The 17,300-nt window shown below is 46.3% G+C and overlaps 1 protein-coding gene across 3 annotated transcripts; it reads right to left on the minus strand.

Moving 5' to 3' along the window:
- Positions 1–7,690: 7,690 nt before the first annotated feature.
- Positions 7,691–15,745, minus strand: LOC135260773 (NAD-dependent protein deacylase sirtuin-5, mitochondrial-like). 3 transcript variants are annotated; one of them, XM_064346305.1, is made up of 9 exons: positions 15,613–15,745; positions 14,461–14,593; positions 14,093–14,226; positions 13,054–13,279; positions 11,389–11,476; positions 11,228–11,281; positions 9,660–9,783; positions 9,069–9,184; positions 7,691–8,900 (listed from the first exon to the last, which is right to left on the minus strand). In XM_064346305.1, the coding sequence occupies exons 2-9, from the start codon at positions 14,573–14,575 to the stop codon at positions 8,828–8,830; spliced, it is 930 nt and encodes a 309-aa protein (XP_064202375.1). In that variant the 5' UTR covers positions 14,576–14,593; positions 15,613–15,745; the 3' UTR covers positions 7,691–8,827. The 3 variants fall into 3 exon arrangements, with proteins under 3 accessions (XP_064202375.1, XP_064202376.1, XP_064202377.1); XM_064346306.1 differs by lacking the exon at positions 15,613–15,745 and adding an exon at positions 14,843–15,217; XM_064346307.1 differs by lacking the exon at positions 15,613–15,745 and adding an exon at positions 14,666–14,810.
- Between the last annotated feature and the right edge of the window lie 1,555 nt (positions 15,746–17,300).

Consider the following 17,300-nt stretch of genomic DNA (forward strand, 5'->3'; position numbering starts at 1 on the left):
CCGTGGGGCTGAAATCCCCATAAACCTGCATCAGCTGCGCAGTCTGAGCTTTCTGCTGGGAGGAGCCAGGAGGGGCAGCGGAAAGCAGAGAAGGACAGGGCAGGGTTGGGAGAGGTAGGGAAGGACAGGGCAGAGTTGGGAGGAGTAGGGAAGGACAGGGTGAAGTTGGGAGAAAAAGGGAAGGACAGCACAGGGTTGGAAGAGGAAAGGGAGGACAGGGTGGAGTTGGGAGAAAAAGGGATGGACAGGGCAGGGTTGGAAGAGGAAAGGGAGGACAGGGAGGAGTTGGAAGAAAAAGGAAGGACATGGCAGGGTTTGGAGAGGTAGGGAAGGACAGGTCAGAGTTGGGAGAGGTAGGGAAGGACAGGGCAGAGTTGGGATAAGTACAGGGTACAGGGTCTGACAACAAAAAAATCAATGAAAAAAAAAACACACAGAACACAGCTTAAGGATGGAAAGGCATCACAATGACATGACCAGTTTACCCCCAGCCTGCCACGTTTACAGAGCCATTCCCACAGGGCGATTACGCACAGAGAGGTTAAGACACTATGGCAAAGTCTGGACACATAATCAGATGTCTCTTTGTGCATGCATGCCCCTCCTCCCCAACTCAAAACACAGCCTTCTGATAGGCCTGTGGTCAGCATACAGGGGAAAGTGACCTATCACTGGTAGGCTCATAAGCAGCAAATTAAATAAGCTTTCAGGCACCTGAGCCCTCTAAGCTCATTACAACTACCTCACTGTACCAGGAAGTGACCGTGCCACTGGGGGAGTGGGCCACATCGCCACGGAAACAGACAGGACCAGACCGCTCTGCCTTTATAAGTATTGGTGGAACTTGGCCCCAATTATTGCCCCATTCCCCAGAGAGAGAAAGAGAGAAAGAGATGGAGAGAGGGAGAAGGAGAGAGGGGGAGGGAGGGAGGGTCAGGTAGAAGGTCAGGCAGAGTTTATAGATAGAGTGGCGGGTGTGGGGGGGGGGGGGGATGAGGGAAGGGGTGTTATTCTATGCGACTGTGCCTCCAGTACAAACACCAAGGCGAGACAGGTAGATGGATGCTGTAATTATCATCACATTAAGGAGGCTAAAGGCTCTGTCCCAATAATGGACAGTTATGATTTATTATCTCTAATATCTTTAGTAGTAGCAATTGTAACAGAAGTAGTACGGCGATTCAGCATAATTTCTGTGCATGAGGGGTGTGAGTATGATGCCTCTTTGGGTACCCACTCACAAATAAATCATTTGCAAATCAAACATGTCAGACGCCACAGAATAACTGACACTTCATTGGACACAAATGATGCATACATCCATGAAGAAACAGACCATTAAATTTATTCATAAATGTGGATATAAATACATCAGTTCACCAGCTGATACCTACCCGGTTTGGTATTAAATACACGTGAAGTACCCTCATTATCAGTGAAGAAAGCTTTCCGATTCACTAAATATAGGGGAAAAAAGTCGGTTCAGGTTTTAATTTGTGTATGTATTTTTTGTGTTGATTCAAACAACCGTGTTTGAAATGTCAGCTCTGTGACGTGAATCATGGCATCAGAATTAAGCTTATTTTTGAAGAGGAGAGGGGACCCTCATTCCTGGGCGGACATATTGCATTTCTGGATTTCATGCCAAATTCAGCCCTTACTTATTTAATTAACCCAAGTCATTTGTGGGACCTGCTAAACTCATGGATGACACTTGAAGCCCGTTTTCCTCCCAATATAAAACCTTTCCCTGCGCTCTAATGTACAAGTCAGCTGGTGTTACAGTATACTGCTAATTAGCTAACTGAGCCAGGGGTAATTGCCAGAAATAGGACACAGGTTTCCAAACCTCGTCTTTAACGAGCAGTCTAAAAAGCCGAACCCGCACGCAATCCGATCCAGTCCTCTGTGCTCGCTGCAGTAGGTCTGGAGCGGCCGGGGGGGGAAGCTTCTTCAGGGCTCCCCGCGTTTCCCTGTCCATTTTATTTTCAGTCAAAACACAGAAATGTCAGCAAACCAATATGAGCAAGGATTGTTTCCCTGACCCCAAGAAGGAAATGTCACCACTGTGCACAGTCGCCACTGTCTCATTCCGCCCTCATGAATTACATATGAGGTCCACTAACAAAGAATCTGACACTCCGTCCCACTAACGCCTATATTACTTACTCAAAGTGAAGGACGGAACTTGCTGTGTTTAGATGGTATCTGGACCGCACATCAAGACCCAGCGGCTGGCTTCCAATCACAGTAATCCCAGACCAAAACACCCCCCCCCCCTTTCCCCCTTCCATTTGGTCTACTCTCAAGCTGCTTCTCTTCAGTTTTGGGTCAGGCCGGAAATTAGGCAGCAGATCAGATGATTTTTTTTTTCTCCCCCTCAGTGACAAACCAAATGCGGATCTGAAAAGAGCAGTTAGAAATTATTTAGGAGGGTGAAGAACATAAAAACAGACTTGGGGAAGGGAAAGGAAAGGGTTAAACCAAATAAGTAATATATTAGAATTGAAGTGGAACATGGAAGTGAGAACACAATAGACATATAACTTTCAGCGTTGAACACTGAAGTGAACAATCTCTGCAAACTATTTAGAGTCCTTGGTTAAACTAAACCAGGCCAGTGACACTGAGTGAAACAGATACCACTCCATTTTGGCAGTTTGCCATGGCCATGTCTAACCACCCCCACATGTGTCACATTGACATAAATGGCAATGTCACGTTATATAGACACCAAAATATGGAACCCCTGCGACAGCGTCTATAAACTGGAAGGCAAAAAATAAAATGAAAACAACGAGCGTCAATTCCGTTTCTGTCACATGTCATTTACTGCTTTCAAACAGGTGCAATGCCAAGCAGACACCTTGCAATATGTCTGAAAAACACCCTCCTGTCACAGCTGTCACCCTGGCCCTGGCCCGGCCCGCCCCCAGCCATCTACATTCGCCCCTCTCCTTGTCAGTGCCCCTGCTGTTTCGATCACGGAGGGGCACGCCGGCGATCCTGTCCTGTCCGCCAGCCGTAACGACCTCCCCAGACTCCGAGACAAAGGTGAGGGAAACCACTTCTTCTCCCGACCAGCCAGCGTCAGAGCGTCACTTATAACGAAACACAGGAAGCCAAGCGGCACTCCCCGGGTCCGGAAGGTTCCTTCTGCTGAAACGGCAAAACCGGGGTCTTTTATTTTTTTGCGATGGAAATGAAGTGCTTGACGAGCGAGGAAACGATTAAAAGTGTGGCATGCTCAAATTAAAGCAGGACTGTGCCGTGAGTAATCTTCGCTGATTAAAAGGTCAGCTCCTACCACACAGCAAACACATATCCTCCTCAGACTGATCACACGCGCAGCTTGCCAGTACGTTAGTCATCACTGGATGCATTTCTGAACCAGCTACATTTTCCCATCATGAACGGTCCTTAGGACCGTTCTTTTCTTAAAATCGGAGAGAACGGTCCTAAGTGACAACATCGGTCTAGTAAAGGCGCCTTGGCACTCATTTTATTTCCCCTGATTTTTTGTTAAACTATTTAAAATTTTTGTTTTGGAAAGGGCTAATAGATTCTATATAGATTCTTATATGGTCAATATGAAATCCATAATACATGACATGGCTAGGTGTGTTTGCACATTGTGTGGTCTCTAGCGCTGCATAAATTCATATATTTTACATCACATACAACTGTGTTAACATTAAAAAACATTAAACATTAAAAAGTGGCCATAATATATTGATTGAAGTGTCAAGACCTTTTATAGATATGTTTTCTATTTAATTCCAGCTATTTCCTCTTTAACTGGAAGCAAGGTTAATTTTACAAACAATTAATCAGACTGTCCCCTGTGTTTTTACAAGGAAAGCAAGTTTCAATCTTTTACTTCTGTGTATAATTATTTGAAATGACTGCTGGCATTGAGAAAACGGCACACATATTTCCCACACAGCACTTTCTGATTAAACATACATTACTGTTACAACAAACAGTCTCCAGAGGGAATTCTAAGGAACAAAACAATACCACCGTCTCAATGTTGTACACGCAGCAAGTTAATTAATTTCACGCGCTACAGTGCCACAAACCAGGCAGGTTAACCCGATATCACAGGACACGCCAGTCCCCGTTTTTAACATTCTGCGCATGACTCGTCTCTACAGCTGACTGGTCTCTGACCTCATCGATTTTCCCGGCCTATCATCGCTCTCCCAGCCTCATGACATGGACCCAGAGCCTGCCGCTGACATAAACACTCTCTCTTATGGCGAAAACAGGGACTAAGAATTACAGCAACGCGGTGAGTTGGATGTGTAGGCCGAATGCGGCCTTTCTTAAAATGGAAAATTCGTTGGATGTCTCATATTTTTCAATAACTTTTTTGATACCCCAGTTCCCTCTATGAAGTTATGAACTGAGGATTCATGAAGATGATTTGATACTGAGGTTGTTTGCCATATCAAGCGCCGCCATCACATATGATATCTCAATACTATCCTCCAGAGGGATATATAGCCTACATATGGAAGAGACTGGTCTTTCTAGGGCCACAACCGTCCCAGGGCAACAGAATTCTTATTTAGGGCCACCCAAAACCCTTAGGGCCCGGCTCTGTACGCACCCGCTAGTTAGCTGCATCGGCTAAGTGGATAAATTCACATATAAAGACGGCACCAGTTTCCTTTAATTCTCAGCAAGGCTGGGCGATTCTGAACTAGCCGACAGCCCCACCGCACCAACTTTGTTCCGCCGCTGAATTCCACAGGGAGAAATGCGAGCGGCCCTTCTGGACACCAGCAGCCTCTTAGCCATCGCTACGCGTACCACATGGCCTGTCGCAGCAGGCCTGCGATGTCTTCGCAAATATGAGCAATGCGTCATGGCCGCATTCCATAACAACGTGTAAGTGCGTTCTGTTAATAATACACTCGGTCTCAAAGTTACCAACTCAAATTCACGTAGGAAAATAATGCATTTTCTGAATTTACTCAGTGCTAAAATAAGGAAATGTTTGGCTGTAAATATTCGAGTAATGATAACCAAGCTTCAAAACACACTACTACAGAAATTTACGATTACTGAGAATGAGGCTACGCGGAGATATTTTACCAAGTATAGCGCAGTAAATTGTAATTCAGTTATCCGCAGTTGACACAGTAAAATAACATTATTCCTCTTGGCATCTTTAATGCCCGAAGCCTCAGAATTCAGAGAATGCATGTCTGGATTAAATCTCACTGAAGACAGAAATGTTTCTCATAAGGTGTCAAAGACAATTTATCTCACAGCTCAATCTCGTTCACCTACTCTCCTGGCCGCATAATTCAAGCTGAGGGGGGGGGGGGGGTAGCATGCAGCTAGCTTTGTTTCTTTCCTGCTGACACTGAGCCATGGGTTCTCCTCCAGACCAGACTCGTCAATGCGGACACATCCCACTCAGTCCCACTGGACATTTGGTGGACCGCTTAGATAGCAGCATGCTTAGAACAAGACCACTTGTGAAAGTGGTAAAAAATGTTCATAATAACTGTCAATAGCATTTCAACCACGGCAAGTAGGGGGATAACACTGCACCCTCCCCACACACCCACCCCCACCAACCCCCCCCCACAGTGATAAGTACATGGTTCCCCCCACCCCACCGTACAGCCTCTAAGCACTCACCACCACAACACACAGCAGATAATCTAGCGGTTTTTCAACTTGCCCCAGTCCCCAGGATTTTTCTCATCGCTGTGGTCAGTCCACATGTATGCTACGCTCAGAAATAATGCACTTAGATGCTATGAATGGCACTCTGGTCAGAACACAATAGCAGACTGCGGGACAAGGCACAGGTTGCTACACTAAGTGATGCTGGTCACCCAGTAGGGGGCAGTCTTCTCACTCTTCTGGATCTATTCATTCAAATCCAGGAGACATATTTGGGGACGTCATCATAGGGCACCATTGACTAACCAGTGCCAACTGCCAGTATGAACAAGCACATACAGTAAGTGGTACTTAAACACTGATTTGAACACAGCTAAGCATTGCCCCCTGCAGTCAGTATGATGAATGTACAATCTTAAATGTGTGTCCAGAAAATATTTCATAATCAACTTTGGTTCTCTCCCTGTGTCCATACGGGTTTCCTCCAGGTCCTCCTGTTTTCTCCCACAGTCCAAAGACATGCAGGCTAGATTAACTGGAGGATCTAAATTGCCCCAAGGTGTGAGTATGGGAGTGAATGGTGAGTGCGCATGAACTGGCAACCGGCCCATGGCGTATTCCTGCCTCTTGCACAGTGCATGCTGGGATATGCTCCAGCAACCCTGTTGTCCTGACCAGGAATAAGCGTGTATAGAGAATGGATGGATGGCTGGATTTCAGTTTTAGACCCCACTGGACAGAGACTCGGTTGACAAAGCAGTGGAAAAAACATATTGTGCGTTTTATTGCATAAGGAAATAGCCAAAGTCTTCCAGAAGGATCCGTGTAAAATTGGAAAGAGCACTGTATAAAAAGAGATGCTAATCCATTCCCAAAAATAAAATAAAAAATCCAACTGTCAAGAGAAAAATACAAAATATATTTTGGTCCACAGAAATAAAATTTAGGTTCCACCAATCATACTGCAATTTGATATGTAATTAACTCCTGTTTTTAGTGTTTTCGACTCCATACTTTGCCAAGTAAACTCAATAGTGTAAAATAAACACTGTGTACGCTGCAGTAAACTCTCACAGTAACCACCTCCCACAGACCTGCCAGGTTTCCTGACACCCTCATTTAAATCCTCACGTCAATTTCAAACTGAGATTGGCAGCCTGGCGACGTGCGAACTTCCACACGAGTGCGGCATTCAAACCGCAGGCCTACGTGCACACCCCCACTCCCAGTGCAATCTAGGGCTATCTGACCTCCCTCTGCTGCGTGCGATTGACTGCCCATGATCACCGCACTGCGATGAAGTGAAAATAAAAACTGGGAACTACACAGTTGAATGAATTCAGTCAAACTATTTCATGGGAGGACAGTGTGAAAATCGCATATGCAGGTCTGATGAAGGCCCAGTCATTTGGATGCTTGTGAGTTGTGTCTGTGAAGGCGTCCTCGGCAAATAACGCCATTTCCCTGGTGAAGGCACAACGCGCAAATCTGTGAATCTTCAGCCTCATTTTTAATGCAAACTGTAGAGTGCATATTTGGCAGTGATCGTTTCAAAACTATAGACCGTGACCCACAGAACATGGCTGTTGAACCCACCACAGGTGTAGAGGACTGCAGGACTACAAATCCCAGACTCTGGGGGGGGGGGTGGGCAGCAGAGGCTGCAAGGTTCTGTTCCAGCAAAGCACGCAATCACTAAATCTCAGCAGAACCACTTTTGATTTCAGTAAAGAGCGCTTTTTAGAAAGAGCGGGAAAACCTGCAGGATCAGAGTACAGTTTGGATGTTACGAGGCCAAAGCTTTCCTGCACTCGCAGGGAGACAACAAAGTTGTACGACAGGCACTTGTTTAAATATTCTATAAATTACAATAACATTTCCATCCCATGGATCACTCCATACCAACTGATTGTCTTAAAATGTGCTGCCAATTTCAGCAGCAACAGATATTTGATAAATGCATAGATCCATTGAAAATGGGTGGTGTTATGTGCCATCAGTGACTCTCTGATTTCAACAATCATTTTGTTCTGCTGTGGAGAGCAAAGTGATCCAATTGGGCTAGACATGACAGTTAGTTACCTGAAATCAATCTGTAGCTCCACCCCTTAAAGATTAATGAAACCTCAGTAATAGACCTGTCCATTCATGCCAGCCAATGCATTGTAGACTGTAGTCTCATTAAGGCTCCTTTGGACATCTGTACTGTGTGTAACAGTTTGTGCCTTCTCCCACAATGCACTGCTAACACTGAAAAATCATTTAAATTGCCGGATCTGCAGAATTAAAAAGACGTTCAGCAAGTAAAAAACATTCATCTTCCCAAAAAATGCAGCACAAAGAAAATCTGGAATCTGAGTCTGCTAACAAAGCATTTTAAACAAGCCTGCTATAAATGCCCTCTTTCCCCAGTATAAATAACACTTCAATGATGCCCATAAAAAATGTAACGCCTAAAATATTGCTCTTTTGAGCAGCGGTAGTCAAATGCACTTCCTGGCCGGGGACGAGTGGTTTGGCTGGTTATTTATCTGCTTTTAAATCATCTCATTAGCCAAATTGCGCACCTTCTCGTGCGTGCAAGACGATGCATCGCAGCAGAAAGCTGGAAGTCTGGAGTGTCCTGGCGTGAGTGTGAGCGCGCTCCCTGAACGTGAAGAGAAAAAAAAAAAACACAGTACAGAGCCGACTCCCGTAAAAGGCCAATCACGGAAAGCGGCCAGAACCTGAACCAGCACAGGAAGTGCGTTTGACTCCGCCTCTCTACGGCACAGGAAACGGTGCACCTCTGCGCGGTTAGCGGCTTTAAGCCCACCGACAGCACGCTTGTGCCGCGCTACCGCCATTTCAGTCACCCCCGATGAAGCACTGAAACGCATCATGTGGAATGGAAATACGGCACTGGGGAACTTGCGTTTAAACTTCATGGGAATGTCTTAATCACTCCATTCCCCCACCAACACACACACACACACACACACGCACATCCACACGCAGGCAAACACGCACACGCGCACAAGCACACACACACAAGCGCACGGACACGCACAGGCAGTTTAGTAAGACTGACGCAAGCCCATTTTGTAAACATGACATAGATATTTGCATGGATGCGGAGATGTTTTGGAGTTGAGGGTGGGGGCGGGGTCGGGGGGCGGGGTGGTCATCCCGCTCACGCCCTTTAGATGATCTCCGTTTCGTGGCGCGCCAGAGCGAGGGGGAGGGTGGTCCCGCAGGGGCCCTGGAAATGGAACCTGCAGAAGAAGACATCCCAGGTGAGCCGGTCAAACTGACCCTGCGACCATAACCGCACCTCCACCGGCTAACGGAACGATAACCCACGACACGAACAGAGCGAACCTCCACAGCCAGACCGAGCGAAACCCGCGTTCTGCCCGCGTCTGCCGCTCGCCCAAACTCACGCGAATTGGTTGGTGTGGGGCGTGGTCCCCATGTTGAACTCGGCCACGGGGACACCTCTGGACGCCACCTGCGGGCCAAACATGGCCGCCGGGTAAACGATGGAGGAGGTGCCGACCTGTGGGAGAGAGAGAGAGAGAGTCCTTTAATCAGGAAGCAGAAGCAGGGGTTCCACTGACCTGGCCAATCACAGCACTACCGACACACAGGTATGCTCACCCACCAACCTGCCAAGAGTTAAAAAAAATAAAAATAAAAAAAAATAATAATTAATATGCCTTTAAAAGAGAGAAGCAGACTCAATCCTTCAACAGCGCCCATTTGCATTTAAATGCACCCTTTGGAATTCTGTAAGCATGTGCACCGCATCTTCTCCCAACAATCCAAACACATGCTTGTGCATGCAGATGGTGCGGAAGAAAAAAATAAAAACAAGACGGCAAGCCTTTGACGGTGTTTCAGGAAGCAGTGCGAGCCTGGCAGTGCTCGGGGGGGGGAAGCGCGCAGTACATCGCAAAGCCACCGGAGCCGGTGTCTTCCCCCTCTCGAGGGTGACATCACACGGTCCCGCCCGAGGCCCCGCCCCCACTCACCACCAGGCACAGGTCGCATATGTTCAGCTCCTCCTCCACCTTGGTGAGGACGCGGGAGTCCAGCGTCTCGCCGAACCACACCACGTTGGGCCGGACCAGCCCGCTGCAGTCCTCGTCCTCGCACCTGTGGGGCAGGAAAGGGGCAGCACGGCAGTCAGGGAGCTGGACTCGGGATGCTACGGGTTCAAATCCTGGTCGCTGTGCCCTCGAAAAAAGGTGACGAGCCTGACTTTCATCAGTAAATATCGACACTAAAATGGAAAAGCTAAGTTATGCAAAAGAACCACATGTGACTAAAAGAAAAAAAAATTGGTAGAAAACGTTGCAGATGCGCATACACACACGCAAACACACTTTCAAAAAATCACACGTTGTTACACAACACATAAAAGGGGGACTTAGAAGGCAAACATTAAACACCACACTGTTTTCAAGGCTGAATAAATGGGCTGGCTTGCACTGGGGGAGATCCAACGTCTGTCTCATCTCTTAATTAGCGCGCTAACGACAGTTCTACAACACTAACGAGCACAGGCAACATCTGGCAAGGAGTGTGGAAATGATATTTAACGGCATCTCTACTTAAAATACAAAATTAGCTCTCTGCTGTGAAGGCTAAAGTTGATAAAGAGAGGTGTAACAGACAGGAAGGGCAGAAACCCTGCGTGGCCATGATCGTGACAAAACTAAGAGGTCACAGGGCCTAAATAATAAAAAATACACGTTAGATCTCTAACGGTTTCATATACTGTCAACTGCAGTCCCACGGTACAATTCTCTCATGTTGCTCTGCTGCCACATAGTGGACAGTCAGTGTAAGTGCACAAGTCTCCCAGCCCAGGAAAGTGGATGACATTTCATGAATCCTGCTACCTAATTCAGAGGCATGAAGAGCAGGCTCTGACCGTACGTGCCATAATTCCCTGTCTTTTCCTGAGAAACTGGGACTTTTGGGGAACTGTAGACTCTGGTTCTCAGCAAGCAATTAAATGTCACATTATGAGTTTACTGTATATACACTACATGACCAAATGTATCTGGACACCCCTTGGTCTGAGGATCAATTTCATGGTAAGTTCTTGTGAAGGAAAATATTAATGCTACAGCGTATAATCACATACTTGATGATTCTGTGCTTCCCTGACAGTTTGGGGATGGCCCGTTTCTGTTTCAGCATGACAATGCCCCCGGGCACACAGCAAGGTCCATATAGAAATGGTTTTGTCGAGAATGCTGTGGCCTGCACAGAGCCCCGACCTCAACCCCATCCAACAGCTTTGGGGTCAACTGGAAAGCCATCTGCGAGCCAGACCTAATTGCCCAATCAGTGCCCGACCTCACAAATGCTCTTCTGGCTGAATGGAAGCAAATCCCTGCAGCAATGCTCCAACATCTAGTATAAAGCCTTTTCAGAAGAGTGGAGGTTTTTAAAGCAGCCATGGGTAGACCAACTCCATATTAATGCCCACAGTTTTGGATGAGATGTTGGATGTCAGGTGTCCACATACTTTTGGCCATGCGGTGTACATAACAAAATATTTTTGTAAGAACTGGAGCTGGGCACCCACCTGGGGAGCTGGTCTACTGGAATATTGGCATCGCTTACATGTGGGTTGGGCTTACTGTGAAGCACAGAATAAAAAACATGAATGTTTAGAACAATGACAAAACAAGGCGTGCCCAGCAACAAGAACAGGGCGGTTTTATTCAACGCACACAGGTTCCCTACCCTTTCCCCTCCAGCGCGGGGCATATCGGGCTCCTGTGATTGGACGCCACTTCTCCACAGCTGACACACCTGGTTTTGAAGAGATTTCCTGGGGCCACAGAAGAAGACTGTTAATAAACCTGAATAACAGGACCAGCAGCCTCGCTGGAGTGCCATCTGCACTGAATGCTCATGACGTGCATCTCCACAATGACACCAGCTGGATCGCAGCTCCACTGGTGTCCAGCCCCAGTTCTCGTTTCCTAGTCACTGTAAATGTGGGGACTATTCAGACAACCGATGATGTAGGCTAAATTAAGGATTTACATGCTGAGCCAGTGAAAACCAGCAGACACCGCAGTCACTCAGGACTGGGGTTTGAAATCTCAGGACTACAGGTCTTAAAAGTATTTCAAATCTACTATTTCGTTCAGGTCTGCTTATAGCCTCCCTAATGAGGGTCCATGTGGTAGAAATAATCTCCAGTTTGAGATCACCGAGCTGAGGGTGCAGTGCTTCACGGATTCACTGGTCTTAACCGTCAGACGAAGCAGGGGCAGCGAACGGGGTGGCGGCGATCCAGATGATCTGGAGATCAGTAAACCTCCACCCGAACCACGCCCCAGAACCACAGTCAGCACTCAGCACTGAGCACAAAAAAGCAGCATCTGGAAGTCAGCAGCAGCAGCAGGCAGGTGTGTCAGGCAGCGGTGCCAACGCGTCCCCGCAGGCGTGCTAGAACCGGATGAGCCGGCGCATGCCGGCGCTCGTTCAGGCTCCACAGGCATGCGGCCACACCCTCTCGGTGTCTCAAGTCTGTGCTTTCAGCCATTCAAAATCGCCCTTCGTTCCCCATTGGACAGTTTGGATTAAGGGGCGTGGTCACGCTTAAGGCTGAGGCCAAAAAGGTAAAACTTAGCAGCCATATTTCAACCGCAGTCTGATGTTAGGGCCTAGATGTGTGCAGCGCGGGTGGGGTTTATAATGCACTTGGCAGCACCGAGGCCCAGTGATGGTCCCCTAAACGGACTGCGGCAACGCAGCTAACGTCAGCGGAGCTCCCCAGGAGCGCCTTTTGACTTGCGTGCTCGAGTCTAGGGAAACATTCACCAACTTCAGGCCGAACTCCAGGGTCCAATGTTCTACATCAAGGCAGCAAATTAGCAACAAAACACCGACAGTCGCGGTAACCGCCACGGTAAGAACCACGTCTAATATCTGCGGCTCCTCGAAGACAGCAATTACACAGAGAGGGGTACATCACAACGTGAGGATTAAGAAGTTGACAACATTTTAAAAATATTCTGAATTGGGTAAAATTCAACTGAAAGAAATCCTCCTGACTCCATTTGAATAAGTTTTTTTTTTCTTGCTATATTTGTGTAACAAGACAGCTAACTCCTAAGTCCAACTTAATAAAATACCTCCAAGAGCCAATGCTGGCAGCCAAAGCAGTCAAAGAAAACAACACCGAGAGGAAACCTATAAGGATGGCAAGGCAACAACTCTGAAAGCAATGAGAGAAACAAGGACAGAAGTTTCCATTCGCTAATGGAAACCACAGCACCAGAACCAGAACCAAATCAGACCCAGACCCAGAACCAGAACTAGACCCAGAACTGGAACCAGAAGCAGAGTCATAACTGGACCCACAACGGTGGCCAGTGAGGTCTGGGCTCCACTCACCGTGGACCTCCAGTACGTGTTTGGACCCCGCCCGCTGGTGGAGCTCATCGGCGTTCTGCGTGATGATGGTGAGGCAGCGGCCCTGTCGGCTCAGCCGCGCCTCGCACGCCGCGATGGCCCGGTGCGCCGCGTTGGGGCTTTTGGACAGCACCAGCTCCCGCCGGTAGTGGTAGAACTCCCAGACCCGCGACGGGTTCCGCGAGAAGGCCTCGGGGGTGGCCAGGTCCTGGGGATGGATGCGGAAGCAGACACGCACACACACACGCACACACACACGCACACATACACATGCACAGACACATACACATACACGTGCAGAAAATACATACACAGACACACACACACACATGCACACGCACACACCAAGTATGGGTTGCTTAAATCAACTCCCATGCTGCTTCCTAATTATCCTGAGAATGCAGAAGTCTACCAGAGGTCATTCCACAGAGGGCAATGTCATTATGACCTCACAGAGGCCTGATTCTATAGCTGACAGACTTGCATCCAACCTGATAGGGACTAAGGAATAATCACACATAAGAACTAAACCTACTAGCAATGCTCCTTAACTAGTTACACACTCAAACAATTATTTTGGTGAGTTTTGAGGTTAAGTAACACAACACTACTTACACTATCTTAAAGTCATGTTGACCAATGTATTTTGCAGTCAGTAGTTGTGCTATTGTTACACAATAGTAGTGGTCTTGGGAGATAAGCCTGCTGATGTAACTTAGAGGAAATCATGAAAAACCAACTGTCACTGAGCCCCAGATCAAATACAAGCTTCGACCCAACAGGAGAAAAACAAACCAAAGCAAGTCACATGCACTGCTGGCTAACTCAAGGCAGGCAATCTAGCAGGCCTTCAGGAAGTGTAACGCATATTTGACCTCTGGACTACTGGATCAATGGTATTCATTCACATCTTTGCTTGAAAGACTAATCTGACCTTTGACCTTGTGCGTGGGTGTGTGTGGGGGGGGGGGGGTGTATGCTTGTTGCGTGTGCACTTGAGCCGCGTGCCAGTCTTCCACACCTGCGCTTTCCACTTCCTCCAGGAGCCACCTGCACCCCGGAACGTGGACACCCCGCTCTCCGCGCTCACCCCGGCTCCGGTGATTACCGCGATGTGCTTCGCTTTTGAAAACACCTTCCGAAATTCAGACATATCTGCGGACGAAGGAGAATAAAATTTAAAAACCTTGGAAAATGAAACATTATTTAGCCAGGATTCCTAAACTGAGGTCACATGCTCATTCCATAAATATTTCTTATGATTACAAAGCCAATCCTTCAACACCACTCCATTTATGGAGCAAGGAACTGCCAAGTTCAAGGACAAAGGACAGATTCTAGACTCGTGCCGAACACAGATGGGAACGAATACCAAACACAGTGCTTTACCTGATGAAATAGAGCGATCAACCTCCACTAGATGTCTCCGTCTGACCAGGGAGTTCGCCACTCCAATGCGCCCTCGTGGAACCACCCACAAGGAGGTGAACCACCGAACAATCATGACAGTTATTTTAAAGATCTGCAGAAGGAAGGAAACAAATTCATTACGACTCTTTAAATGTTCGCTGTTAGCAAGCAGATCAGAGCTTACCGGCTGTCTTACAAAGTGTAATGTTGACTATTTGCTTCGGTCCCTTTCGTTAATTTGAGTAGCATGGAACTGAATACGAAAGGACGACGATATTCGACTTCCGTGATTGTTCAAAGGAATTGCATAATCTCTCTCATGCCGAAAAAACTGTACCTTTAAATCTATGAAGCTACTGACCTACTACAGATAGTATACCAGTGCATCAAGTTATGGCACAGCTCAGTTTCACCGTAGCACGTATGGACAGTTGTCTGAGCACAGACGGAGCTCATCTGATGTTGGAGCGTATTTTCGTGTAAATATTTTTTTGCAGTCTCTTCCACACAAGCACACGACGTAGCGTTAAGACATTGTATGCGGAACACAAACGTGTAGTCTTGGATTTACAGTCGAACACTAAGTTTTTCTACTTTTGCTGATTCGCTAACTCTGAAATAAATGTCATGTCAAAACGCAAGAAGGTTCTGAGTGACAGCTCTTTTTAAGTCCAACTTGATAAGCCATGCATTGTGAAATAAAAATGTTACTAAATTTACACGATAACTGCTGACTAGGCTACTGTAAACATAGCTAACAAGCAACTTTACCGCTGGCTAGCACCTGGAAAATTGCTGTGAGAGCTCGAGAGCAAGACAGAGCAAGTAGCTAATGACAGGATAGTCAGAGTCCAATAAGTCAATTCAAGCAGGCACTAGGAATATATAACGTTAGCCAGTTTTTAAAAGTATGTAACTTCGGTTATGTCCAAACACTGAAGTTAACTATTTGTACGCCCCGCTGAAAACGCAGCTGTGCTACTTAGCAGACTAGCCAATCCACAGATCGTACTTTACTGAATACCGTTTTAAGACTTGTAATAATTAACGAAACGCAGAAAATACATCGAGTCATATAGTTCTGTAACGTTACTAATTTATCATCCACAAACAGCGACGTTTTCCACCCACCTCCAACTAGAGCTCTCGTTTACCTAGCTTCACCTATGCCGTAAAACTTCGAAATGTCGTAAAACACTACAAATACAGGGCAAAGCGAGAAAAAAGGGAAACGCGTAGACGCAATATCAACAACCGCCCCTGGCGCAGTAGTATTGGCGCCACGCCTTGACAATACAGCGTTTGATTTCCATTTCGTTTGCTCCCCTGGGGCGACTAGGCTCGCAATTCTTATACGATTCACCCAATATGGATGTAAACACCCTCAAATTATTGCTGACATTCTGCACTTTACCCTCATATTCAAAATTTCAAATCCAATGCCCTGGAGTACAGCGCCAAAACAAAAATTGTTTCACTGTCCCAATACTTTTTATTTAACTGTGTGTGGATTTCATACCTTAAATTACAACAGCACAATAAAACAATTTGATCTTCAACCCTGACTGTAATTAATTAATTCACAGTTTAGCATAGCAACATTAGGCCTATTTTATGCTTCAGAAGTATGCAATATGACCACAATATATTTTCCCAAACTTAGAGGTTACCAAATGTTGGCATCTAAAATCAACACTAATATATTTAGGGCTTAGACGTGATAGCACTGGGAGTTGGGCATTTGTGGCTGTGAGTACTTTACCCCTTGCTGCTTGTATATAGGTTTTGTTATTTTCCTTGAAGTCCAACTTTGCTGATATCTATGCAGTTGCGGAATAAAATGCTGTTTTCATTTTAGTAAAATATTGTACTTTTTTTGCATTTGAGTATCCAGCTGTTTTAAATGAACAATTGCTCAAAATAGTAAAACACTTCTTAATTGTATGTTGCAATAGACAACAAAAATTAACCAAAATATTGTCAAAAGCATTCTGTACACTGTACACTGTTCTATGCACGGATCCATATAGAAGCCAAATGCAGTATTTTTCTCCCTGTCTATGTGATGGATGCCCCCATGCCCCTTGCACATTTCTGTACTCGGGTAGGTGGGGTGTGATACAGAGTAGGAAACAACAATTTGATGAATGTGAGGCACTCTCAATGATATGATTCGCCCTTTGTACATTCACGTGACCCTGTAATTCATGACGTTTATGGTCCAATATGAAGAATGCACAGGTAAAGACCTGGAATCCCCCTGCAAATTTGTGCGACTACACAGAGAACAGGAAAATTCATACAGTGTATACATTCATCAATATAGTAATAGATTAATGGCCATTTCTTCTTAAAGTAGCCTCATCCAGAATGATGTAGCAGTGCAATGTAATGTCTTTATTCACAGCCATTCCTATGTTTGATAAATTTCCCTAACTCAAAATGGCACTGTAAATCAGCTAGTGAATGGTAGTTACTCTGAAGTGGTATCCATGTGGTCATCCATGGGTCCCCAAAATCAACCATCATGTATGGAATTTCCACCTTTAATTCAACTGAATATTCAATTTTCAACATCAAGTACCTTCACAGACTTGAAGGACCAATGGGAGGAACCCCTGCATATTAGATTCCTTGTAACCTTAAATGTTAACACTGTATGCTGTAATACAACTAGTCTGACCACCAGATGGTGACATGCCCACAGACGACTTTCACGTGAAACTGGCCCACGCAGCACATACGCTAGGCTAAATCAGATGTCTATCCTGCCCATACTAGTACAGCAGGGTGAAAGACCGGTATGTGAAAGATCCTTG

This window comes from Anguilla rostrata, chromosome 8, assembly GCF_018555375.3.
Source record: "Anguilla rostrata isolate EN2019 chromosome 8, ASM1855537v3, whole genome shotgun sequence".
Lineage (NCBI taxonomy): Eukaryota > Metazoa > Chordata > Actinopteri > Anguilliformes > Anguillidae > Anguilla > Anguilla rostrata.